The 27,443-nt window shown below is 44.1% G+C and overlaps 1 protein-coding gene across 1 annotated transcript in view; it reads right to left on the bottom strand.

Annotated features, from left to right (window-relative positions):
- The window catches only part of RNASET2 (ribonuclease T2), a 422,090-nt gene that overhangs the window by 58,275 nt on the left and 336,372 nt on the right, over positions 1 to 27,443 (bottom strand). Inside the window, exon 9 of the mRNA XM_075339751.1 lies at positions 13,147 to 13,221. Within this exon, the coding sequence (XP_075195866.1) occupies positions 13,147 to 13,221 (75 nt within the window). The remainder of the gene's footprint in view (positions 1 to 13,146; positions 13,222 to 27,443) is intronic.

The following is a 27,443-nucleotide window of genomic DNA, read 5'->3' as shown; positions in this document are numbered from 1 at the left end:
TGCACAGTGCTCCTTGGGATGTTTAAAGCTTTGGAAATCTTTTTGTAACCAAATCCGGCTTTAAACTTCTCCACAACAGTACATTGGACTTGCCTGTTGTGTTCCTTGGTCTTCATGATGCTCTTAGTGCTTTAAACAGAATACTGAGGCTATCACAGAGCAGGTGCATTTATACGAAGACTTGATTACACACAGGTGGTTTATATTTATCATCATCAGTCATTTAGGACAACATTGGATCATTCAGAGATCCTCAATGAAGTTCTGGAGTGAGTTTGCTGACGTTAAAGTAAAGGGGACGAATAATATTGCACGCCCCACTTTTCAGTTTTATATTTTTAAAAAAAGGTTTAAAATAAGCAAAAATTTCGTTCAACTTCACAATTGTGTCCCACTTGTTGATATTTAAACATTAATTTAAATTTTTTTATCTTTATGTTTGAAGCCTGAAATGTGGGTAAAGGTTTACAAATTCAAGGGGGCTGAATACTTTTGCATGGCACTGTATATAACTAAACAGCACTTGGGTTGCATGCCATATTAAATATGTTCAAAGACGTTACTGCCTGAAAGTAATGAGTTTTATAAAAATAATCCATCTTGAATGCGGTGTTCAATACTCTCTGAAAAAGCAGCCAAGTGTAACTATTACAAAGATCCTATTTACTTTCAACTACCATCTCCCATCTCCTTCCCTGGTTTCACTAGGAAGAAAAACATATGGAGGTGAAGCAGTTGGCTGGAAAGGACAATCCTCATATTTGATCAAGGCTCTCTGCACAAAAATACGTTTTTTTTTATGATGGCAAAAGATGAGAGCTTTAATGTAGAGACATGATATATAGTATTTAGCCACTCAAAAAATTGATTAACCCTTTCAGGACATCATACACTGCATGTTTGAAGCTGCAGGAAGTGTGTTCCAGCAAACTTTTGTACAGGTAAAGTAATGATCACCCCACCTGCAGAGCAGGAAAAATCAGTGAGTGTCAGCTGACACTCTGCTGTAACACCCACAATCGGTGCTAGCACTGATCACAGGCGTTTAACCCCTCTGATGCTGCTGTCAATAGTGACAGCAATCTACTTGCCATAAGACGAGAGCTCCCGCTTTCCTTGCATCAGCACAACACGATTGCAATCACATTGTGCCAAATAATTTCCAAATAATGGCAGCGGGCAAACCCAGGTATGGTGGCCAGTGAGATCCTCCCTTGAGCAGGCATGGACACGTCCCCTGCCTGTATCTGATTTCGTGATCTAATGCCCTGCAATACAAAAGCATTGCAGAGTAATAGCTCAGCGATCAGACCAGAAAAAGATGGTGTTCCATCCTGGGACGAGGTATATATATAAAAAAAAAATGTATATTTTAAATTGTAAAAATTATTTCTAATGTTTTAAAAAAACAAAAAAGAAAAAAAAATACCAATAAATACATATATGTAAACTCCCCCCCCACCCACCCCCCAAAGTACACATTTGATATCGCCGCATCTGGAACAACCAGATCTATAAAAGAATCATACTAGTCAACATCTTTGGTGAACAGCGTAAAAAAGGGAAAAAAAAACCTGATGCTTTTTCATCATACTTCTGAAAAAAAGTGGAAAAAAAGCAATCAAAAAGTAAAAGTAAAAAATAATGGTATCGCTGGAACACTGGAAACATCTTTTACTGAAAAAAAACAAACAATGCCCCATTGAACTCCATCTGCAGAAAAATAAGAAAAAGCTACAGCTTTCAGAATAAAGAGATGCAAAAAGATTTTTTTTTTTAATAAAATAGTTTTTATTGTGTAAAAGCGTAAAATGAGACATAAATGTGGTATCGCTGTAAGTATATTGACCTGAAGAATAAAATGGTTACCAATTTAACTACAAGTTGAGAAGAACAAAAAATAAAAAACAATTCCTGAATTGCTATTTTTTCTTGATTCTGCCTCCCAAAAATCAAATAGAAATTGATGAAAAAATGTTGTGCCTAAAGATGGTATAAAAACAAAATTTTAAACTCGATTCGCAAAAAAAACAAGCCCTCACATGACTCTGTTGGCAGTCAAAGACAAATTTCAGCTCTTGAAATATGGCGGTGCAAAGCAATTTTTATTATTTTTTTTTTAAAGCATTTTTTTAGTGTGTAATAGTAGCAATGCCCCATACCTTCTGAACACTGCACTCAGCCTGAAAAGTTTATATATTTTGTCGGAAAAATGAAAAATTGCTAATAAACGTAACCCTTACAACTTAAAAAAAAAAATGAAACCCTTATAAAAAAAAATATATATATTTCAAAACTGATGCATATGTAAAGTCATAAGGCAAATATTTATTAATGATTTTGTGTGACATAATTCTGGTTTAAAAAAGCATAAAAATTAAAAGTTTAAAAATTACAAAATTTTAATATTTTGTGTCAATTGTTTCATAAATAAACAAATGATATCGACCAAAAATAACCACTAACCTGAACTACAATGTGTCTATTACATAGATGGAGCATAATATAAAATCTCAGACTTGACAATATAGAAGTTACCACTCATGATAATAATGTTAAAATGTATATTGCCAATATTTTTTCACCACTTTCATTTTCTTACATGATTGTTGGAACTTTTCAATTACACAAGTTCCCTAACACTGACATCATGTCACTACATTTCAGCAACTGCCTTCTCGTGGCTTTATGATCTCTAAATACTTTCAAATTATATTTTATTCTGTTTGTACTATAAAAGTCTCTCGATTTCCCTGGACTATTCTTACTTTCTTGTAAGCATGTTCCTGTGTGTGTCATTTACATAATATACAAGAGTGACAGCACCGTTGGCTGCTTGCAATTCGAGCACTTGTTCATATCATTCCGGCTCTCTTGTAATGGGCTATGAAGCTGTATGTTTGCTGCACAGCTTCACCAATGCACTGCACAAGCCCAGGGAGGCAAAACGTCACACACATGCGATATTTGCAAGGAACGGTCTTAGGCCATGTGCACACAGTTTTTGGGAAGTTTTTTTTTTTTTTTTTACCTCAGTACTTGTAGGCTAAAACCAGTGGTGGAACAAAAACCTATAGAGATGAATAGTAATCCACCAGAGCATGTAATAATTCTTTATTGAAAAATATATAAAAGCAAGTAAAGGCAAAGTTTGAGCAAAGGTAGGCCCATATGAAAATAAATGGTATGGAATATGAAATACCACCTGAACGAGGCAACATGCAAAACACGCATCGGAGTGCTTCCTTCAACACTTTAGGTTCTGCCCTTCATTTCCTTTGTTTGCAATATTGTATTTATTTGCCTTTTTTGGCATTTCTCGGTTTATCCACCTTGAGCAAATTTGGTACCCATGATCTCTACACAGGATATCAGGCTGCAACTCTTCAATGATCTCTCATGTATATACTAGCTGTTCCCAGCCAGCTAAGGCTCGGCACACACTAGTGGGGGGGGGGCTACAGGCATGCAGATCTAGTGGGGGGGTTGGAGGCATACATCTCTGGTGAGGGGGGCTGGGGGCATACAGATCTGGCGGGGGCATACAGTTCTGGTGAGGGGGGCTGGTGGCATACAGATCTGGTGGGGGGGACACAGTTCTGGTGAGGGGGCTGGGGGCATACAGATATGGTGGGAGAGGGGCTGGAGGCATACAGATCTGCTGGGGGGGCATAAAGTTCTGGTGAGGGGGGCTGGGAGCATACAGATTTGTAAGGGGGCTGGAGGCATACAGTTTTGGTGAGGAGGGCTGGTGGCATACAGATATGGTGGGCAGGATACAGATCTGGTGGGGGGCTGGGGGCATACAGATCTGGTGGGGTGGCATACAGTTCTGGTGATGGGGGCTGGGGGCATACAGATATGGTGGGAGAGGGGCTGAAGGCATACAGATATGGTGGGAGAGGGGCTGAAGGCATACAGATTTGGTGGGGGGGCTGGAGGCATACAGATCTGGTAAGGGGGGGCTGGAGGCATACAGATCTAGTAAGGGGGGTCTGGAGGCATACAGATCTGGTAAGGGGGGTCTGGAGGCATACAGATCTGGTAAGGGGGGTCTGGAGGCATACAGATCTGGTAAGGGGGGTCTGGAGGCATACAGATCTGGTAAGGGGGGTCTGGAGGCATACAGATCTGGTAAGGGGGGTCTGGAGGCATACAGATCTGGTAAGGGGGGTCTGGAGGCATACAGATCTGGTAAGGGGGGTCTGGAGGCATACAGATCTGGTAAGGGGGGTCTGGAGGCATACAGATCTGGTAAGGGGGGTCTGGAGGCATACAGATCTGGTAAGGGGGGGGGCTGGAGGCATACAGATCTGGTAAGGGGGGGGCTGGAGGCATACAGATCTGGTAAGTGGGGGCTGGAGGCATACAGATCTGGTAAGGGGGGCTGGGGGCATACAGATCTGGTAAGGGGGGCTGACGGCATACAGATCTGATAAGGGGGCTGGAGGCATACAGATCTGGTAAGGTGGGCTGGAGGCATACAGATCTGGTAATGGGGGCTGGAGGCATACAGATCTGGTGGGGGCATGCAGATCTGGTGGGGGCATACAGATCTGGTGGGAGGGCTGGAGGCATACAGATCTGGTAAGGGGGGGCTGGAGGCATACATATCTGGTGGGGGGGCATACAGATCTGCTAGGGGGGCATACAGTTCTGGTAAGGGGGGCTGGGAACATACAGATCTGTAAGGGGACTGGAGGAATACAGATCTGGTAAAGGGGGCTGGAGGCATACAGTTTTGGTGAGGGGGGCTGGTGGCATACAGATATGGTGGGCAGGATACAGATCTGGTGGGGGGCTGGGGGCATACAGATTTGGTAAGGGGGGCTGGAGGCATACAGATCTGGTAAGGGGCTGGAGGCATACAGTTTTGGTGAGGGGGGCTGGGGGAATACAGATCTGGTGGTGGTATACAGATCTGGTGGGGGAGCATACAGATCTGGTAGGGGGCTGGGGACATACAGATCTGGTGGGGGTCATACAGTTCTGGTGAGGGGGCTGGAGGCATACAGATCTGGTGGGGGGCATACAGATCTGGTGGGGGGCATACAGATCTGATGGGGGCATACAGATCTGGTGGGAGGGCTGGAGGCATACAGATCTGGTGGGGGGGCGCTGGAGGCATACAGATCTGGTGGGGGGGCGCTGGAGGCATACAGATCTGGTGGGGGGGCGCTGGAGGCATACAGATCTGGTGGTCGGGCTAGGGGCATACAGATCTGGTGGGGGGCATACAGATCTGGTGGGGGGCATACAGATCTGGTGGGAGGGCTGGAGGCATACAGATCTGGTGGGAGGGCTGGAGGCATACAGATCTGGTGGGGGGGCGCTTGAGGCATACAGATCTGGTGGGGGGGCGCTGGAGGCATACAGATCTGGTGGTCGGGCTAGGGGCATACAGATCTGGTGGGGGGGTTGGGGGCATACAGATCTGGTCGGGGGTGTTGGGGGCATAGAGATCTGGTCGGGGGGGCTTACAGATCTGGTGGGGGGGCTGGGGGCATACAGATCTGGGGGGGGCATACAGATCTGGTGGGGGGCATACAGATCTGGTGGGGGCATACAGATCTGGTGGGAGGGCTGGAGGCATACAGATCTGGTGGGGGGGCGCTGGAGGCATACAGATCTGGTGGGGGGGCGCTGGAGGCATACAGATCTGGTGGGGGGGCGCTGGAGGCATACAGATCTGGTGGTCGGGCTAGGGGCATACAGATCTGGTGGGGGGCATACAGATCTGGTGGGGGGCATACAGATCTGGTGGGAGGGCTGGAGGCATACAGATCTGGTGGGAGGGCTGGAGGCATACAGATCTGGTGGGGGGGCGCTTGAGGCATACAGATCTGGTGGGGGGGCGCTGGAGGCATACAGATCTGGTGGTCGGGCTAGGGGCATACAGATCTGGTGGGGGGGTTGGGGGCATACAGATCTGGTCGGGGGTGTTGGGGGCATAGAGATCTGGTCGGGGGGGCTTACAGATCTGGTGGGTGGGCTGGGGGCATACAGATCTGGGGGGGGGCTGGGGACATACAGATCTGGGGGGGCTGGGGGCATACAGATCTGGTGGGGGGGCATACAGATCTGGTGGGGGGCATACAGATCTGGTGGGGGGCATACAGATCTGGTGGGGGGCATACAGATCTGGTGGGGGGCATACAGATCTGGTGGGGGGCATACAGATCTGGTGGGGGGCATACAGATCTGGTGGGGGGCATACAGATCTGGTGGGGGGCATACAGATCTGGTGGGGGGCATACAGATCTGGTGGGAGGGCTGGAGGCATACAGATCTGGTGGGAGGGCTGGAGGCATACAGATCTGGTGGTCGGGCTAGGGGCATACAGATCTGGTGGGGGGAGCTGGGGGCATACAGATCTGGTGGGGTACCATACAGTTCTGGTGAGGGGGGCTGGGGGCATACAGATATGGTGGGAGAGGGGCTGGAGGCATAGAGATCTGGTGGGGGGGCTGGAGGCATACAGATCTGGTAAGAGGGGCTGGAGGCATACAGATTTGGTGGGGGGGCTTGGAGGCATACAGAACTGGTAAGGGGCTGGAGGCATACAGTTTTGATGAGGGGGGCTGGGGGCATACAGATCTGGTGGTGGGTATACAGATCTGGTGGGGGAGCATACAGATCTGGTGGGGGGGCTGGGGACATACAGATCTGGTGGGGGTCATAGAGTTATGGTGAGGGGGGCTGGGGGCATACAGATCTGGTAATGGGGGCTGGAGGCATACAGATCTGGTGGGGGCATACAGTTATGGTGAGGGGGGCTGGGGGCATACAGATCTGGTAATGGGGGCTGGAGGCATACAGATCTGGTAATGGGGGCAGGAGGCATACAGATCTGGTAAGGGGAGCTGGAGGCATACAGATCTGGTAATGGGGGCTGGAGGCATACAGATCTGGTGGGGGGCATACAGATCTGGTGGGGGCATACAGATCTGGTTGGAGGGCTGGGGACACAGATCTGGTGGGGGTCATACAGTTATGGTGAGGGGGGCTGGAGGCATACAGATCTGGTGGGGGCATACAGATCTGGTGGGGGCATACAGATCTGGTGGGAGGGCTGGAGGCATACAGATCTGGTGGGGGGGATAGGGGCATACAGATCTTGTGGGGGGGTTGGGGGCATACAGATCTGGTGGGGGGGTTGGGGGCATACAGATCTGGTGTGGGGGTAGGGGCATACAGATCTGATGAGGGGGGCTGGAAATATACAGACCTGGTGGGGGGGCTGCGGGCATACAGATCTGGTTGAGGAGGCTGGGGGTATACAGATCTGTTGTGGGGCCTGGGGGCATACAGATCTGGTGGAGGGGGCTGATGTCCTCTGCAGTAATGAGCACATTGTGCTCCTGCTGGTTCCCTTCTGTCCCCTATTATGCAGTGTCTCACCTGTCCTCCGTGCCTGCGAAGTCTTCGGCTGCAGCACACAGACTCCACCGTGATAGCGTCCCGTGTACGAAGCGGCCGCTGCAGGTTGATGTCATGGCTTTACAGCAGTTGAATGCTTTACGGTGCCACAAAGCATTCAACTGCAGTAAAGGGCTGACAGCAGAAGCGGCGGTGGCCCCGGACAGGTGAGTATACAGCAGTGTGTGTGTGTGGTGTGTGTGTCTGTGTTCAGTGTATACATGCATGTGCGCTGTGTGTGTGTGTACGTGTTCGGTGTCTGCCATTTGTGTCTGCTATGTGTGTATGCGTTCGTGCAGTGAGGACCCGGAAGCTGGAGCATCGTTTGAACTTCGGCTGCGCAACGGACAATGCCGCGGTGCATCACGGAATAAGAGAACAGACAAAACTGGTGATTATGTAAGTAGATATATATATATTTTATTTTTTTTTCCCCTGATTTCTTGAATCCATTCTTTTTGTGGGTAACCCCTTTTTTTTTCCTTCCCCTTTCATCATTTTCACTTCCATTTTTTTCAATTACTCAAGGCTCATTGCTGCCACCTAGTGGGCCTATTTGGTATTCTATTGTGATATTTCTATACTTCATATCTTTTGCTCACGTCAAGTGTTGTGGGGGCATTTCATAGTATATGCCATTCATCTGATGAGCATACCTTTTGGTCAAGCTCTCTGTACGACTTCATTTTACTTGTTTTTATATTTTTTCCAATGAGAATCATCATTTTATACTCTGGCTGAATACTCTAATTGTATCTAGGTTTTTAGAGCTTTTCAGTAGAGCCCTCGATTTTGTGGCCAATTCAATAGTAGAATAATCAGAAGAAAAGTACAATTGCGAAACGTACCCCACTTCTGCAAACACTCACTGTGTGCACATGGCCTTAAAAGTTATGTAAATTGTGCACACAGGTGTGTGTTTATGGTGGGAGCTGTTCTAATTAGGCAAAAAAAGCCGCACCAAACTTGACCTGAGACACTTGCATAACTCAAATGCAGAATAAAATATAATTTGGAAAGTATATAGCGATCACAAAACCACAAAAAGAAGGTTGCTATATAACAGAAATAGTGTGAAGTGGAGATATGGGAGCTGTTAATAGCTCTAGAGCAGCTTACACGTTCCACTATTAAACAAACTTTCAAAAGTTCTCTAGCTCAGTTATGAAATGAGCCATTTCTTAATGATTTTGACCTCCTGAATTCACATTTGACAATGACAATTTTTAGTTGGCTCTTGTTTCTATGATATCAAAGAGTTTTCCTTTTACTGCTACGTTCAATTAATATCAAATCCAAATATCGGAGACTAAACACCCTCCATACAGGGCTCAGGCAAGTAAAGCAGTCGAAGAGTAAATAAAATCTAAAAGTTTATTACAGCAAATTTCATAGACCTTTAAAAGCAGGACTGCTTCAAACAGGAAGGACAATAATATAGACCTGCTCTAAGACACATGCGATAAGTGGTATATAGGTGAAAATATCAGGGAGCATGCAGCAGTTTTAAAAGACCTATACCTAGTGCTGAATTATTCTTCTGCTGAACTTAGTGCCATGTGCAAATAAAAGACCCAAATAAAGTGTAAAACAATACCTGTCTCACAATGTGTAAGGCAGATCCTATGTCCCTCTACACAGGACACTGGTACCACACGGTCTGAATGAGAACTTTGGGTTTAGTGCAATGTTGTAAAAGAAAAAAAAACAACATTGCATAATAGAGTTGGGAGGTCATTTTGAACTTTTTCTGTTTTTAATTTGATTATTTTAATTATTTCAGTTATGTCTTCATTGGACTGATTGACCGAGAGGAAATCCACGAATATAAAATAAGAAGGTTATTTGAGGCATTTGAAGGAACGAAAAATACAGCAATAAAACATAAGTACGAAGTCAAAATTGAACATTTTGCTTTTTATAACAATGATTATATTTTATGCTATCGGCTTATCTGTTGAAACCCTTTCATGTAAGCACTTGCACTTTAATTGTATAGTATCACTAAAGGCCCCGTCACACTAAGCAACATCGCTACCAACATCGCTGCTAACGAACAACTTTTGTGACGTTGCTAGCGATGTTGCTGTGTGTGACATCCAGCAACAACCTGGCCCCTGCTGTGAGGTCGTTGGTTGTTGCTGAATGTCCTGGGCCATTTTTTAGTTGTTGCTGTCCTGCTGTGAAGCACAGATCGCTGTGTGTGACAGCGAGACAGCAACAACTAAATGTGCAGGCAGCAGGAGCCGGCTTCTGCGGAGGCTGGTAACCAATGTAAACATTGGATAACCAAGAAGCCCTGTCCTTGGTTACCCGATATTTACCTTTGTTACCAGCCTCCGCCGCTCTCACTGTCAGTGCCGGCTCCTGCTCTGTGCACATGTAGCTGCAGCACACATCGGGTAATTAACCCGATGTGTGCTGTAACTAGGAGAGCAGGGAGCCAGCGCTAAGCATTGTGTGCTGCTCCCTGCACGTGTAGCTCCGTGCGCTGGTAACCAAGGTAAATATCGGGTTGGTTACCCGATATTTACCTTAGTTACCAAGCGCAGCATCTTCCATGCGGCGCTGGGGGCTGGACACTGGTTGCTGGTGAGCTCACCAGCAACTCGTGTAGCGACGCTCCAGCGATCCCTGCCAGGTCAGGTTGCTGGTGGGATCGCTGGAGCGTCGCAGTGTGACATCTCACCAGCTACCTCCTAGCAACTTACCAGCGATCCCTATCGTTGTTGGGATCGCTGGTAAGTTGCTTAGTGTGACTGGACCTTAAGTGTCCGAAGGATAGATTATTTGCAGGACTGACTTTTGGACACTTAATATATAACGACACCTGACACAGTTTATTGTTTTGTTTTTTTTTCAATCTCACTGACTTTATCACATAATTTGTCAACCAAATATGATAGCAATATAGACAATTGATCAAGCTATTTTAGTAGTGAAAGTCATAATATGTTGGTAAAGTACAGTCCCTGACAAAAGTTCTGTCGCTTATCCATGTTATGTAAGTAAAAGCTTCTAACCTACCTTTAAATTCATCCATTGGTTTCATAAATTACTCTTTTGAAAGCTGAAACCCTCCAAATTTGGTTTAGGTTATGAAAATAAAGTTGCTCCAAAGCTGAAATATTGATCATTTAATGAACACAGAAAGGTCAGATTTTGGCAAGGCAAAAGTTGTCGCCTTGTCATATAATGCACCCAATCCTAGTTTACATAATCACCTGTGCTCACTAAATGATCGGTTAATTAGTGGGTGTGTATAAAAAGAAACCCAGCACCCCAGACTTTCATTTGAACTGCAACTTGACCTGCGACCAAAGCCTTGATTATCAAGAGGCTGAAGACCAGATCCACTGCAGAGGTGGCTGGTACCTTTAATGTGTCTCAGTGTCAAGTAGAAAGAATAAAAAAAGGTTTGAAGAGACTGGAGATGTTTTTGACAAGCCCAGGTCCGGCAGACCCCGCAAGACAACTGCTCAGAAGGAACGTTTGTTGGTTAGAAAATCCAAAGCCAGCCCCTCTTCCACTGTAGCAGGGCTCCAAAAAGCCTGGTCACCTCAAGTCCCTGTGTCAACTAGAACCATTTGGTTTGTAGGATTCTGTTTCGAAATGGCCTCCATGGTCGAATCAGTGCCCAGAAGCCAGCACTAAATAAAAGGCAATTATAAAAACCGTGTGGCATTTGCCACGTCCCACCTGCTAAATAGATGGACGCTGGAAAAGTGGCAGAAGGTGGATTTTGTGTACATTTGTGTAGGACGTCACTAATCAAAGTGCATAATAACATTAAACAGTCATGTTGACGGCTGCTACACCCATAATACAAAGCAAGATTATATTGTTTAATTTCAAACAAACAAGGCAGGTTGTCAAGGAATTAAATAGATATATAAATAATCATATTCAGAACCCAAACACAGAAGCAGTGTTCACAATAAAATCATAATGATGAGTACGATGACCGTTTTCTGAAACTTAAAATGATCCAGTTTGGTAGCAAAATAGGCAAACACAGAGTGCCCTCCATCATCATGCATATAAAAAATATGGAGATATTTTTGAGTTAATTTTATTTTATTTATTTTTTTTACAATCTTTTCTTTATTTTCTAGTCATCCTAAGGGCCTTGAACATATGATTGTTTGGTCACTTGTTCTAGAACATTAAAGTTTTGCAGTAAAGTGATGGTTTCATATGATAGATGCCTTAAATAGGTACTATGGGGAGATAAGAATTTTTTATGGCCATGCCCTCAAACTATAAAAAGATCTATAGTACTGTTCCTGTATACGTAATTCAGTGTGACGCTAGAGCTGCTGCGCCTACCCTCTGGAACATGATATCACAAATCAGTGGGTGGTGCCTGCGCCATGCTATTGGTAACAGCCAGCCCCTTGATATCTGCTTCCCTGAAGGCCAATAACATCGGGCGTGGCAAGGGCGTAGTGATGCCCCCTGTTCTCAGACTGGAGGGAAACAGATATGACCAGGGGTCATGTAGCACCCCATAATGTGTACTGCAATGTCCCAGAAGGGAGGGGATGCAGCAAGCAGCTCCAGTGTCACACTGACAACAGATACAAGAACAGCACTATGGATCTCCTCTTTGTAGTTTGAGGGGAAGGCCATTTGAAGATGATTTTTTTTTTATCTTCCTGTAGAACCCCTTTAAGTAGGTCTCCAGTTAACATGGCAATCTATCCACACACCATGATTGTACTGCACAAGTGAGGGGTGACAGGAGCCTGAAATGGCTGGCATCTGCTTTGTGTGGAGCAGACTCGACGCCTGGCTCCGTACACCTGCACCCACTATATGACATATGTTTTTTGTTCTCTTACTTCCAAGAGCCATAACTTTTTACTTTTCCATCCACATTGCCTTATAAGGCCTTGTTTATTTACAGAATGAGTTCTACTTTTGCTTGGCATTATACATTTCATTACCTGATGTACTGGAAAGGAAGAAAAAAATTCCAAATGCAATGAAATTACAAAAAAACCCCAAAAAAACTAAAAACCCGCAATTCCACAATTTTGCTTGTTTTTTTATATATAGTATTCACTATACAGTACAATTTACTCATTAATATGATTCTCCAGGTCAAGACGAATACCAAACATGAATAGAATTTGTTATTTTAGCAGTGGAAAAAAAAATATTTGATTTGTAAGAAAATAAATGAATAAAAAAGAGCTTATTTCGCCATTTTCTGTTACTTGTAACATTTTCAATTTTTGGTCAATGAAGATATGGAAGGGCATGTTTTTTTAGCCCTGAGACGACATTTTTATTCATAATATTTTGTCAGAGGTCATTTTTTGATCACCTTTTCTTCTACTTTATTTTAATGTTGTAGCAAACAGTGAAAGCTAAAAATTTGTGACAGTCAACTATTCTCGACAACCGTATTATACATCCAAACATGGCAATTTAAAGCTCATCTGGACACAATGGATGTGATTTTGCTTTAAGGAGTTATGTATATTAGTGCAATCATTTTTCCCAAAGTTTCATTTTTCTGTTCTTAAAATTCTCTAACAGCCACTATTAGTTGGCAGCTGTAATATTAATATGTCTACTGCAACAATAACACATGAACAATTTAGAAGAAATGTATTTAAAAAATCCCATAGCTAAAAGGAAAAAAAAACAACAAAGTGATTGAGCTGTACAAATGTGGAAATGATGGTATATTTATTACCAATGAGGTAAATCTGTTACCTGATATGGAGGAAGACACTGAATTTTTGGTTCAATCCCAAATGCATTGAAAATTGCATCTTTGATCTCTTTCACCTAAAAACGAAAATATACATCATGAAAAGCATTACATCTGTACAAATTATTACTAAAATGAAGAGGACCTGTGCAAGACAAGTATATTTATTTGTAAAGAATGCACAAGGAATCCATATAATTTCTCTCAACTGAACAATAACTGAAGATTTTAGTGTGCCAAGAGGTAAAAGTGCCACCATTTACAGTTACCGTACTCATGTTTGCACATACGTTAATTGAATATCATTCCAGCTGTATAACAATTTGCCATCCTGCCTGATATAACTGTGGAATATCATACTTACTGCGATGGCATCTGACCCTACACACATTGTATCTAGGATATCCTGCTAAAAGTTTCACAAATAAAACATTATCTGTTCCAGTGTAATATAAAATGAAATATAAAACCCCCTAGTTTATTAATAAAATAAACTCTAGAGAAGGCATTGCTTACGCATGGCAGAATTGGCAGCAGAATTGCTTAGCCCTGGTCTGTCCCTGCTAATTACCCACTGTATAAGCACGACTGGATCTAAGAAATCACAGCAGGAGCTAAGAAATATCTCATGCCTGATGAAAACATGCTTTAAGATGGTACAAAAAAACGCCATATAATACATCGTCTGTTTCAATAATTTCCTTTATCAAATATATGTTTCAATCCTTACATTTAAAGTTTGAATCACTATATACAATAAATGATCATAATAATAACCACAGTGCGGAAAAGGCCACAGTTCAAGCAGTCCATACGCTCCAATAAAAAGGAAAAAAGATAAATATCAGCTCACTACATAGAAGTCTCTTCACAGTAGCGAACAGGAGTATGTAGAAACAATGCACTGATCCTGTGGCCGGTATCCACGTAGAAGCACAGGAAAAAAAAAGTTTGAATCAAGCACTGATAAAATAAACTTCTTGCTTTATTCCAGAACGTTAAAAACACGATAGTGAATGCGATCGAGGTAAAGAGAACGAAGTGGGGGGAAAGTGGAATAATAAATTTGAAGTTGAGGCTCTACAGGAAAAAATACTCAAGGGATGGTAAAGCAATTGCTAGCGATGTCGAGCGCGATAGCACCAGCCCCCGTCGTGTGTGCGATATTGAGTGATCGCTGCTGTAGCGAACATTATCGCTACGGCAGCGTCACACCCACATACCTGTGCAGTGACGTTGCTGTGACCGCCGAACAATCCCTCCTTCAAAGGGGACGTGCGTTCGGCGTCACTGCGGCGTCACTAAGTGGCCGGCCAATAGAAGCGGTGGGGCGGAGATGAGCGGGACGTAACATCCGCACAATGCCTTTGACCTTCCGTACACAAACTCCCCAGCACACTATCTAAGTAGCTGCCCCAAATGCCACCTCCACAAAGCAAACCTGATACATTGCCTATGGGAATGCCCGGTGATAGCAAAACTTTGGGTGGATACAATCAAGCAGATAGACTTGGGGAATCAAAATTCCAAAAGATTCAATTCTCTGTTTATTCCATGCCTCAAATAGAGAGAGAGGGAAGAGCAGTTATTCATTCCAAAAGCAGTGGATTCGTTAATACTATCGGTTAACAAATGCATTTCATGACACTGGCTTACAAAACAAGCACCAGATATTACGGAAGTGTCAAGATACCATGAAAATGTTGATACTGATGGATCAATTAGATGCAGAAGATAGCAAAGAGAAATGCACGTCTAGTTTTGTTTAAAAATTGGAAAACATTTATAGAAAAAAACTACTCTCAAAGAGAACTTTCTAATTTAATGCAACGTTTCAAAGATACAGCCTGGTATAGCTGGGGAGAGCTAGATGGCTCGTTGGGGAGATTGAGGATATAGCGGTAAAACAAAGAACCCTTATGTTATGGTTATTTCTATGTTAATTTATTGTTTTTGATGTATAACTTGAAAATGCCAACATGTTTAGTGTTGCAACAGAAAAAAGATTTAGGCAATGTGCCCACGTTGCGTTGTCCCTGCAGAAATTTCTGCAGCGTTTTGAACAGCACATGTGCGCTGCAAATCGCTGCAGAAATACTGCGTACTGAAAAGCCGATTTCATGCGCTCTGGATGCAGCCCTTCCCATAGACAGAGCGAGGGCTGCATCCAAAGCGCACAAAAGAAGTGACATGTTGCTATTTAGAACGCAGCGATTTGGCAGCATGCAAATCGCTGCATTCTAAAACGCAACGTGCGCATGAATTATGCACACTCTTCATAGATTGTGCTGGGGACGCAGGACGCATGCAGTTACGCTGCGGTGCAGAACCCAGCGTAACTGCATGCAATACGCACACATGGGCACAGAGCCTTTAAATGGATAAGAATAGTTAAAAAGCTAACTGAGAATGTTTTCATTTCTGTAACTATTTTGTCAACTCATCAAATAACATATGCTTTAAGGAAAAAGAAAAAAAACAACATGATAGTGAAAAAGATTAAGGCATCTCCAGATTGAAGCATGGCCAAATGATGCGTTTCGATCAACTATATGTTCTTGATTACATTAAACTTTATGTTGAAGGAGAGACAACTTTCCTTCAACATAATGTATAATGTGATCAAGAACATATAGTTGTTCGAAACAGGTCATTTGGCCATGCTTCAATCCGGAGATGCCTTAATCTTTTTCACTATTGTGTTTTTAACGTTATGGAATTAAGCAAGAAGTTTATTTTATTAGTGCTGGATTTAAACTCCTTTTTTCCTGTGCTCCAATAAAAAGCAGAAGCATACAAGCAGAGGCACTGTCTGACAATAAGAAGTCTGGACCAGTTTTGCAACATTTTGGGGATTCTCCCCATTGTCAAACTCCAAAACCTTGCTACAGGTGGAGACCTGTGTCAGACAGTGTGTCTTTGCTTTTATATGCCGTTTTTTGTACTTTTTGGTATATGAGGCAGTGTGGTGAAAAAATTATGCATTTGTATTAGGTAAGTTCGCCTCTGGACAGGGAGCACCTTCTTCATTAACCACAATGGTAAGCGCAGGTGGACATTCTGCCTAGGCAGGAAACTAGACGTCTCTCCTATCTAGGACTTGGTTGCCCTTCAGAAGAAATTATGGAATATTGGCCAGTGCTTTGCCTGAGTAAAGAGATCAAGCCTTTACAGCCCGAGAGTTGTGTCCAACAGTACTTTTCTGACCTGTTACAACATGACAGAGAACCCAAATTAAATACATATCCCAATGAAGGGACATTATCTGAAGGATTAATTTCTACATGGTCGCAATCCGTAAATCTGAAATAAACTAGAGGAAAAAGGTCCAAGCACCTTTAAAGGAATTTCTTACAATAGTACTGTGTTCTAGCAATATACAACTGTGCAAGACCTTAAACTCTCACGTTGTACGTGATTAACATATCCCATGCTGCTGGAAATATTAATTCCAGTTTATAGCCACAAACTATTAGAAATCAGCAGGTTTATAATACCTGGGTGATACATTTTTTTTTAGGAACCTTTGAACTACCTATAATATCCTTTCCTTGGTCATACCTAAACAGTGTCACTCTTGCCCCTACCAGGTGCAAGTAGTTGCATTCTCAGGGAATTTGGATCAAACAGTTCCAAGAGATCGACCAACTATCAGTGTCCCAACTGTTTGTATATTAGTGATAAGTCTTTCAGATTCAGGGCTTTCTTCTAAACTTGTCCAGTAAGTGACTTTCAGGGTACGCTCACATTGGCATATAATACGGAGCAGTGCAATGTGAGAAAATCTCGCATTGCACTCTGACCAGTTATTCATAGAGGCAGAGCAGATCTGCACTTGGATGACATCATGTCTCTCTCTTCTCCGCACCTGTGATCCGATTTTCGCCTGCAAGAGAATTGAAGCACAGTAGAATGACACTCGGCTCACGCTTGCAGAAGAGTTTGAACTGAGTGTCAGCATATCGCATCGGATGCTATGGGCTAGTGTGACCCAGGCCTTAACTGGTATTTGTTATGTATTGGTTACAGACAATAGTAATTCAGATTACAAAACAGTTTTCATGAAAAATATAATCCAAATATATAAATACAGATGTAAAGCACTTTTTAAAAATGGGTGCCACATTGGCCTTGTGCCAGTCACTCGGCACTGTGCCAGTTAGTGAGGGTCAATAAGTGTGCAGCATTTATCTATCCTGAGACTGCATAGGAATGTTCGGATGGAACGCTGTAAGTAAATTGGGTAGGATGGTGCGTTACAGGTAAAGAAGGCAGACACAGTGAGAGTGAGTGAGCTTTGGGACAGATTTATCTTTGCCACATCGGAAATGTAGTCTAGAGGCACAGAGGAAGAGCTGTTGTCACACTGGTTGATTTGGACAAGCCGGGCTTACCCTGAGAGGCATAACTAATGGACTACCTGGTTTTCACTAGAGCCTCTGGTGGTGAGGATAGGCTGGGCTGCAGGTAGTTGCCAGGTGCTACTTCATGGTAATTTCAGAGTCTGCAGTAGCTGACCAGAGGGTCAGAGACAGTACAGGATCAGAGTACAATGACGTGGTCTGGAGATCACACAGGATGGATAAACAGGCAGAGTAAACCATAAGAGAATCAACACAAGTATATATGTGAACAGGACTAGCAGATGACTAAATAGAAATCAACGCTCTGGCAAGGAGTAATGGGAGGTGCTGCCTAAAATAGGTCCTGTTTGAACAGAATAAATAAGGGAACCTAATCTTTTCAGGACAAAGCAATATTAAATTTTTACATAACCTGGCCACGTCCCCCTAAGGCCAAATGGACTTTTATAGCAGAAACAGCAGTGCAGAGGATTACTGCAACAGGTAACTCAGCAGAAATGCCTGAAACAAGGAGAAGCCAAGCGGTGAGCATGGTGAGTGGGTACACAAGGTACCCTGGTACAGCTGACAGGTTGTTCAGAATGCAAACATTAACAGACAATAAAAATGGCTGCAGAGGGCTGAAAAAAAAAAAAAAAAGGATAAAGGGGATTTAGACTCAATACGGGGACATCCAAATAGTTTTTTGATCTTTTTTTTAACCTTCAAATCCTCTAAGAGCTCTTGGATGCAGTCCATCAAGGCTCAAGACCTTGCTGAAGTCTTAAGAATGCTGGGATCAACCTCACCACACTCTAGTTTCTTGGATTTACACAAAGCTAAAATAATATGTTTAGTAAATCTGCATTTTCTTGATCATCGTTAACCAACCATCCATTAACCTTTATTTAGGGGACCTACCTGAACAGATTTTTATTTTTCTGTATTTCTATTTTCAAAGAATCTCTTGATATTTGTGGTGTCTTCCTTGGCTACGTGTTCATTATTTAGCTCAGATTTTATTATTACTTACAAACATATTTTGTATCTTTAGACAATTGTTTCTGTTGAGCTCTCTGTAGTTTTTAAAAGGCTAGAACTGATCCTTCAGAATTATACATTCTAAATTCCTTGTTTTCCTTCGGTCACCAGGTCACCGGTCACCAGGTTTTTCCCTTATGAACTGCGGCCACCACCAGTGAGCTCTAATACACAGTATCCTAGAATACTGTATATAAGAGCCTAGGCCGCTCTGCAGAACGTAAAAAAACACCTTCATAATACTTACCTAGGGAGTGGTCCGCCCCGATTGGTGTTGCTGCTCCCAATCCGGCGCCACCTCCATCTTGTGCGATGTCCGTCCTCCTGCCCAGCCCCGTGTGACGCACCCTGCATTATTCACAGAGAGGCAGATCAAAGTACTGTAATGCGCAGGGGTGATAAAAGGTCAACGACAATCTGCGCATGTGAACTACAGTACTTTGAACTGCCCCCCAGCACGGCAAATCAAAGTGAGTGCACATGCGCATGAGTGCAATGGAGGCCTCTATGTGAATGGCGCAAGACGCGCCATGCAAATGGGGCTGGGCAGGACGACTGTGATCCCACAAGATGGAGGAAGCGCCGGAATGAGAGAAGAGACACCCATCGGACCGGGATCCACACTTAGGCACACCGGTATTTCCATATGATCTTGCAAAATTATTGCTACCTGTTTATCTGATTTATTAAAGGGGTTGTCCACTACTTTCACATTGATGGCCTATCCACCACACATAAGGTATCAGCATACTCAGGAGAAATTGCACAATAAATTTTATATTGAATTTTTTCCTTTTACTCTTGTAAAAAAAAAAAAAGCTACCTGGTTGAAGTAACAATTTTGTGGTAAAAATGTATTTTTTTATTTTCACAGCTCAACATTATTAACTTCTGTGAAGCACCTGAGGGTTCAAGGTACTCACCAAACATCTAGATAAATTCCTTGAGGGGTCTATTTTCCAAAATAGGGCCACATGTTGGGGAGCTTCACTGTATAGGCACCTCAGGGGCTCTCCAAATGCAACCTGGCGTCCGCTATTGATTCCAGCCAATTTTGCAGTCAAATGGCACTCCTTCCCTTCCGAGCCCTGCCATGCGCCCAAACAGTTGATTTCCACCACATATAAAGGTATCGCCAAACTCAGGAGAAATTGCACAATAAATTTTATATTGAATTTTTTCCTTTTACTCTTGTAAAAAAAAAAAAAAGCTACCTGGTTGAAGTAACAATTTTGTGGAAAACGTTTATTGTTTTATTTTCATGGCTCAACGTTATAAATTCTGTGAAGCACCTGGGGTTCAGGGTACTCACCAAACATCTAGATAGATTCCTTGAGGGGCATAGTTTCCAAAATGGGTTCACTTGTGGGGTGTTTCTGCTGCTTAGGTACCTTAGGGGACCTCCAAATGCGACATGGTGCCTGCAATCTTTTTCAGCCAAATTTCCTTTCCAAAACTCAAATATTGCTCCTTCCGTTCCAAGCCCTCCCATTTGTCCAAACAAAGGTTTCAGACCATGTCACCGCCCTCATAAAAAAGTGGGTAACAAATGTTGAGGTCAAATTTTTGGAATTACCGCTTGAAAAAGTGAGAAAATTGATGCTAAAGCAACATTTTTGAGAAAATATACCTTCTACTGTGCTTCTACTGCACAACGCAGCGCTATGGACGCAGGGAAAACACTCCACGCCCAAAATGCTGCAAACCCTGATCGTGGGCGCACAGCCTAAAATGCTACAATGGATGAATGGATAGATGTCAAACATATACCGTATATACAGTGCCTACAAGTAGTATTCAACCCCCTACAGATTTAGCAGGTTTACACATTCGGAATTAACTTGGCATTGGGACATTTGGACTGCAGATCAGCCTGGAAGTGTGAAATGCACTGCAGCAAAAAAGAATGTTATTTCTTTTTTTTTTTTTTTTTTTTAAATTGTGAAAAGTTTATTCAGAGGGTCATTTATTATTCAACCCCTCAATCCACCAGAATTCTGTTTGGTTCCCCTAAAGTATTAAGCAGTATTTCAGGCACAAAGAACAATGAGCTTCACATGTTTGGATTAATTATCTATTTTTCCAGCCTTTTCTGACTAATTAAGACCCTCCCCAAACTTGTGAACAGCACCCATAATACTTGGTCAACATGGGAAAGACAAAGGAGCATTCCAAGGCCATCAGAGACAAGATCGTGGAGGGTCACAAGGCTGGCAATGGGTACAAAACCCTTTCCAAGGAGTTGGGCCTACCTGTCTCCACTGTTGGGAGCATCATCCGGAAGTGGAAGGCTTATGGAACTACTGTTAGCCTTCCACGGCCTGGACAGCCTTTGAAAGTTTCCACCCGTGCCGAGGCCAGGCTTGTCCGAAGAGTCAAGGCTAACCCAAGGACAACAAGGAAGGAGCTCCGGGAAGATCTCATGGCAGTGGGGACATTGGTTTCAGTCAATACCATAAGTAACGTACTCCACCGCAATGGTCTCCGTTCCAGATGAGCCCGTAAGGTACCTTTACTTTCAAAGCGTCATGTCAAGGCTCGTCTACAGTTTGCTCATGATCACTTGGAGGACTCTGAGACAGACTGGTTCAAGGTTCTCTGGTCTGATGAGACCAAGATCGAGATCTTTGGTGCCAACCACACACACGTGACGTTTGGAGACTGGATGGCACTGCATACGACCCCAAGAATACCATCCCTACAGTCAAGCATGGTGGTGGCAGCATCATGCTGTGGGGCTGTTTCTCAGCCAAGGGGCATGGCCATCTGGTCCGCATCCATGGGAAGATGGATAGCACGGCCTACCTGGAGAGTTTGGCCAAGAACCTCTGCTCCTCCATCAAGGATCTTAAGATGGGTCGTCATTTCATCTTCCAACAAGACAACGACCCAAAGCACACAGCCAAGAAAACCAAGGCCTGGTTCAAGAGGGAAAAAATCAAGGTGTTGCAGTGGCCTAGTCAGTCTCCTGACCTTAACCCAATTGAAAACTTGTGGAAGGAGCTCAAGATTAAAGTCCACATGAGACACCCAAAGAACCTAGATAACTTGGAGAAGATCTGCATGGAGGAGTGGGCCAAGATAACTCCAGAGACCTGTGCCGGCCTGATCAGGTCTTATAAAAGACGATTATTAGCTGTAATTGCAAACAAGGGTTATTCCACAAAATATTAAACCTAGGGGTTGAATAATAATTGACCCACACTTTTATGTTGAAAATTTATTAAAATTTAACTGAGCAACATAACTTGTTGGTTTGTAAGATTTATGCATCTGTTCACAAATCCTGCTCTTGTTTGAAGTTTGCAGGCTCTAACTTATTTGCATCTTATCAAACCTGCTAAATCTGCAGGGGGTTGAATACTACTTGTAGACACTGTATAACATCCCACCGCCCCTGCATATTCTAAGCTGGCGCCCTTTAGTGCCTTTCATGTGGCACTAAAGGGTGCCTAGCCTTGTATTTGGCCCCCCCCCCAAAAAATAATTAACATAAACGATGTGGGGTCCCCCCTTTTTTTGATAGCCAGCTAGGGTAAAGCAGACAGCTGTAGCGTGCAATCCACAGCTGACAGCTTCATCTTGGCTGGTGATCAATTTGGAGGGCTCCCCAAGCTGTTTTTTTAAAAAAACTCAAAAAAAACCAAACGATTTATTAGATCACCAGCCAAGGTGAAGTTGACAGCTGGGTCTGGTATTCTCAGGGTGGAAAGAGCCATGGTTATTGGACTCTTCCCAGCCTCAAAATAGCAGGCCGTAGGCGCCCCAGAAGTGGCGCATCTATTAGATATGCCAATCCTGGCGCTTCGCCCCAACTCATCCCGTTGCCCTGGTGCGGTGGCAAACGGGGTAATAAATGGGGTTGTTACCTGGCATCAAGCCCAGAAGTTAGTTATGTCATGGCATCTATCAGATACCAGACATAACTAATTGACAGTAATAAAAAAAAAAATTACAACAAAAAAAAAATTATTTGAAAAAACACTCACCAAAACATTCCCTCTTTCACCAATTTATTGAAAAGAGAAAAAAAAAAATTGGGTCTGCTGTAATCCATTTTGGATGTCCCACGACGACTCTGGACCTTCTAGAATATGGGGGGCACGCTCAGGGAACGTGTCCCCCATTTTCTGGGAGGGCAGACCCTCCATGTGAGGAGTGTGGGTGCAAAGAATCTGCACAACCCTCCCCGGGTCACAGCAGCAGAGTGCGAGCAGCAGCCAGTGTCTCTGAAAGCAAAGCAGGAAGCTGAGCTATCAGCTGCTCTGCACATGTGACCAGCGTCTGCTGTGAAGGAGGAGGGGGCCGCGGGCGATCAGAGCTGCAACAGGTACGGGGGAATACCGGGAGACACCGTGGGGGAATAGGGGATGACATGGCAAGGCCTGGGGAGCACTTTTCTGTCGCATGTGTATTGGCATATGCAACAGAAATCAGAGGAGGAAGATGAATGCGGGCGGTGCGCTGCTGTGCGCGCCGGTGTGCGCGTCGCCATCTTGGATTATGGAGGGGGTGAGGGGTCGGGGGGCACTTTGGCGACACCGTGGGACTGGGGAGGAGATTTCTCTCTCATTTGGCATGTTTGATCATGCCAGATGGGAGATAAATCATTTTTTACCGTTGCTGTCATTTACTATAACGTGATCATCGGTATACGGTGTATACCGGTGATCACGTGAGCGGGGACCGGAAAAAATGGCCTGAATCATGATCTCCAGGGTCTCAGCTACCCCCGGTAGCTGAAACCCCGGACATTTTCCGTCGCTGGGGGGTGCTGCAGGCTTTTTTTGGCATGACGTCTCAAAGCGTCGGTACAGAACAAGTACCCTGTTTTTCCGACGTCTTGAGACGTTAGGCCGTCATTATGGGGTTAAGGGGCATTTGTAAATGTAACCGTTTTAAAAGGGAACCTCTAACCAGATTTGTCCCTTATAAGCTGTGGCCACCACCAGTAAGCTCTTATATACAGCATTCTAAAATACTGTATACAAGTCCCCAAGCCGCTCTGTAGAGCGTAAAAAAGAGCTTTTATTATACTCACCTGCAGGGTGTTCGGGTCCGATGGCCGCAGCTGGTCTCGGTACAGCACCTCCTATCTTCTTGCAATTGCTGTCCTCCTTTCCTGCTACGTGTGGATGAAAAATCCTACATCATCCAGTGTCCTCCATTGCGCTCCTGTACACATGCACTTCTCTCTGCCCTGCTGAGGGCAGATCAAAGTATTGTAGTGCGTATGCACTGGCGTTATTTGATGTTCCCCCATGCCTGCACATTACAGTACTTTGCTCTGCCTGCAGCAGAGCAGAAAGCAGAAAGTGTGTGTGCACAAGAGCACAAAGGAGAACACTGTGTGCATGATGCAGGATGAGTCATCTACACAAAGCCGAGAAAGAGGAAGACGATAACAAAAGATAGGCATTGCTAGTCTCGGTCCGGGGCCTGCTATCGGACTGGACCGCCTTGCAAGTGAGTATAATAAAAGTTCTTTTTTAGGTTATACAAAGCGACTTGGGCAGTTATATACAGTATTCTAGAATGCTGTATATAAGAGCTTACAGGTAGTGATCACAACTTCTAGGCAACAAATCTGGTGATAGGTTGCTTTTAAACGGCGTTGCTCAAGAGCTGGGGGTCAACACCAAGTATCGATATTTTGCTGTAAATGGTGAATTATATTGTATCAGTCAGCAGAGAGATGAGGTATTAGAACCTATACTCATGTCTTAGGTGGCCATCTGTGGAGAGACCAAACGCAGGAATGGATCCATGATAGGTTATACTGGCCCGGCTGTCATCGAGAGATTTTAAATTAGTGTAGGTCCTGTCCCACCTGCCAGCTTAGCACCCACGTTGCTCACTTCCGTAGCCTCTAAGTGCCCTTACCCATTATTGATGTCCAGTTTAATCGCATAGCGATGGATTTAGTAGAACCCCTGGTCAAGTCTGCCAGAGGTCATCATTAACCCTATTTATGTGTAAGATCATAAAGGAATTATGCAAAGCCCTGCAGATCACATAACTTAGGACTTCGGTTTACCACCCGCAGATGGATGGACTTGTGAAACAGTTTAATAAAACATTGACGCCGTTGCTAAAGAAGGTTGTGGATAAGGACGGCCGAGACAGACTGTCTACTACCGTACCTGTTATTCTCCAACAGAGAAGTCCCACAGGTCTCTAAGGGGTTTTCCCTCATTTGAGCTCTTGCATAGCTGACAACCCTTGTCAACTCCTGGATACAGCAAGAAAGACCTTGGAAACAAAGGCTATGCCCTACAATTGAACACGTGGCCTAAATGCAAGAAAGAATTATGAAAATAATGCCCATGGTGAAAGGGCACCTCCTTCAGGTTCAGGAGACCCAGTCAAGGGTGTACAATCGGTCAGTAAGGGTACTGAAGATCAGCCTGAAAGATCAGGTACTGGCCAAGTGGCAAGGCCCCTATGAAGTGGTTGAAAAATTGGGCAAAGTTAATTATAAAATCCACCAACCAAGGGAGAAGGAAGCCCTACCAGGTATACAATGCAAATCTAATCAAGCCATGGCAAAATAGGAAACCTGTGGAACTCCTAGCCACAGTACACATCGGGTTAATTACCCGATGTATAGTCTGGCTATGTGTGCAGAGAGCAGGGAGCCGGCACTGACAGCGTGAGAGCGGCGGACGCTGGTAACGAAGGTAAATATCATGTAACCAAGGTAAGGGCTTCTTGGTTACCCGATGTTTTCCGTGGTTACCAGCGTCCGCAGAAGCTGGCTTCCTGCACATTCAGTTGTTGCTCTCTCGCTGTCACACACAGCGATGTGTGCTTCACAGCGGGAGAGCAACAACTAAAAAAATGGTCCAGGACATGCAGCAACAACCAGCGACCTCACAGCAGGGGCCAGGTTGTTGCTGGATGTCACACACAGCGACATCACTAGCAACATCGCTGCTACGTCACAAAAGTCGTTCCTTAGCAGCGATGTTGCTAGCGATGTTGCTTAGTGTGAAGTGGCCTTTAGGAGTCTAGTTGTTACAGTTCTTGTTGACTAATGTAATTGCCTTGGCCAGTGAAGGTCAGATACCCAGACAAATCAATTATGCGAACCTCCCATTGTATCACTATGTGTATTGCTAGATGTGATGTAACTTAGCTGTGTCTCCCTCGTCTCTGCCAGAGACCATTATACTAGAAATATTTTGTATACGGCTTGAAATCTAGCCAAAAAGAGCCCAGTCTTATCCAGCAATTGTGAAGACCCCAATGGTCTGAATGGAGAGCTCAGGGGTAAAAGAAGGAGGACTGTCCATTGCCCGGGTAGACTCTTGCTACATGCTACCAATCTAGGATCTGCGGATCCGATTGGCAAGCCATAACCGAACCTGGATTATAATACTATATGGACTTCAGCATTGAATGCAAGGATTCGGCTGAGCTATCAAAGACTACCTAAGGAAAAAATCCAACTTCCAGTCACCTGACTACAGGTTTTGCGGTCCTCAGCCAGCTTCCTAAATTTGGCGTTATTCCATTCTCTGTGGGTGCCCGCCGAAAGCGGGGTGCTGCTGGTTTGGAGTAAGTACCCCTGGAAGCTCTGTGGCACGGACATTCTAATCCCTGGTGAGCCAGCGGAAGGGTGAGAAACTGTTGCCGGTTACATTTTGTGGTTTTACTAATTATGAGCTATGTGCCGTTAATTGTTTGGGGATCCAATAAAGTCTTAATATTGTGATTCCCTCACCCTGTATTGTCGGAGTAGTGTTCCGCCCATGGTTAAGGAGGTCGGGCGTTCAGTTGGGATGAGCCCTGGGACATGCTGTCTTTCTAAAGGTGACCGGGCCAGCCGACGAGAGCACCCACTGACGCCCGTGTCTCTACACACTGCAGCAAATTTATGTTCATGGTCATCATCTCAGAAGGCAGCCTCTTCTAAAGATGATGCACAGGAAAGCCCGCAAACAGTTTGATAAGGAGAAGCAGACTAAGGACATGGATTACTGGAACCATGTCCTATGGCATGATGAGACAAATATAAACTTATTTGGTTCAGGTAGTGTCAAACGTGTGTGAGCAACCACGTCAGGAGTTCAAAGACAATTGTCTCTTGCCTACAGTCAAGCATGGTGGTGGGAGTCTTATGGTGTGGGGTTGCATGAGTGCATCTGGCTGTGGGGAACTATCATTCATTGCGGGAACCATGAACGCCAACATGTATTGGGATATACTGAAGCGGCACATGATCCCCTCCCTTTGGAAATTGGGTCCTAGGGCAGTATTCCAACACAATGACGACCCCCAAACACCTCCAAGAGTCCACTGTTTAGCTACAGAAACAGAGTAGAGATGCTGGACTGGCCTAACATGAATACAGATCCAAACTCTATTGAGCATCTGTGGGGCATACTGAAACTGAGGGTGGAGGACATGAAGGGCTCGCACATCCACCAGCTCTGTGATGTCATCATGGAGGAGTGGAAGAGGATTCTAGTGGGTCCTGTGAAACTCTAGTGAACTCCATGCGTAAGAGAGTTAAGGCAGTGCTTGAAAATAATTGTGGCCACACAAATTATTGACATTTTGAGAACAATATGGCCATTTTCACTTAGAGGTATACTCACTTTTGTTGCCAGTGGTTTAGACATTAATGACTGTGTTGAGTTATTTAGAGGGCACACAATTTACACTGTTATACAAGCTGTACACTATTTTACATTGTATTAATGTGTTGCATCTTCAGTGTTGTCCCATGGAAAGATAATAATAAAATATTTCCAAAAATGTGAGGGGTGTACTCACGTTTGTGATATACATAATGTATATTACGTTATTAATATTTAGTTGGAGGATTTCTCTCTGGGGTTCATTGTTCTGTACCTGTGATCAATGTGTGCCAAGAAATGATTAAAAATGATTCTGTTATTTGTTTCTAC

This window comes from Anomaloglossus baeobatrachus, chromosome 3 (assembly GCF_048569485.1).
Source record: "Anomaloglossus baeobatrachus isolate aAnoBae1 chromosome 3, aAnoBae1.hap1, whole genome shotgun sequence".
Taxonomy (NCBI): Eukaryota; Metazoa; Chordata; class Amphibia; order Anura; family Aromobatidae; genus Anomaloglossus; species Anomaloglossus baeobatrachus.
Note: the sequence above shows the minus strand (reverse complement) of the source record. Positions and strands in the feature narration are given on the sequence as shown.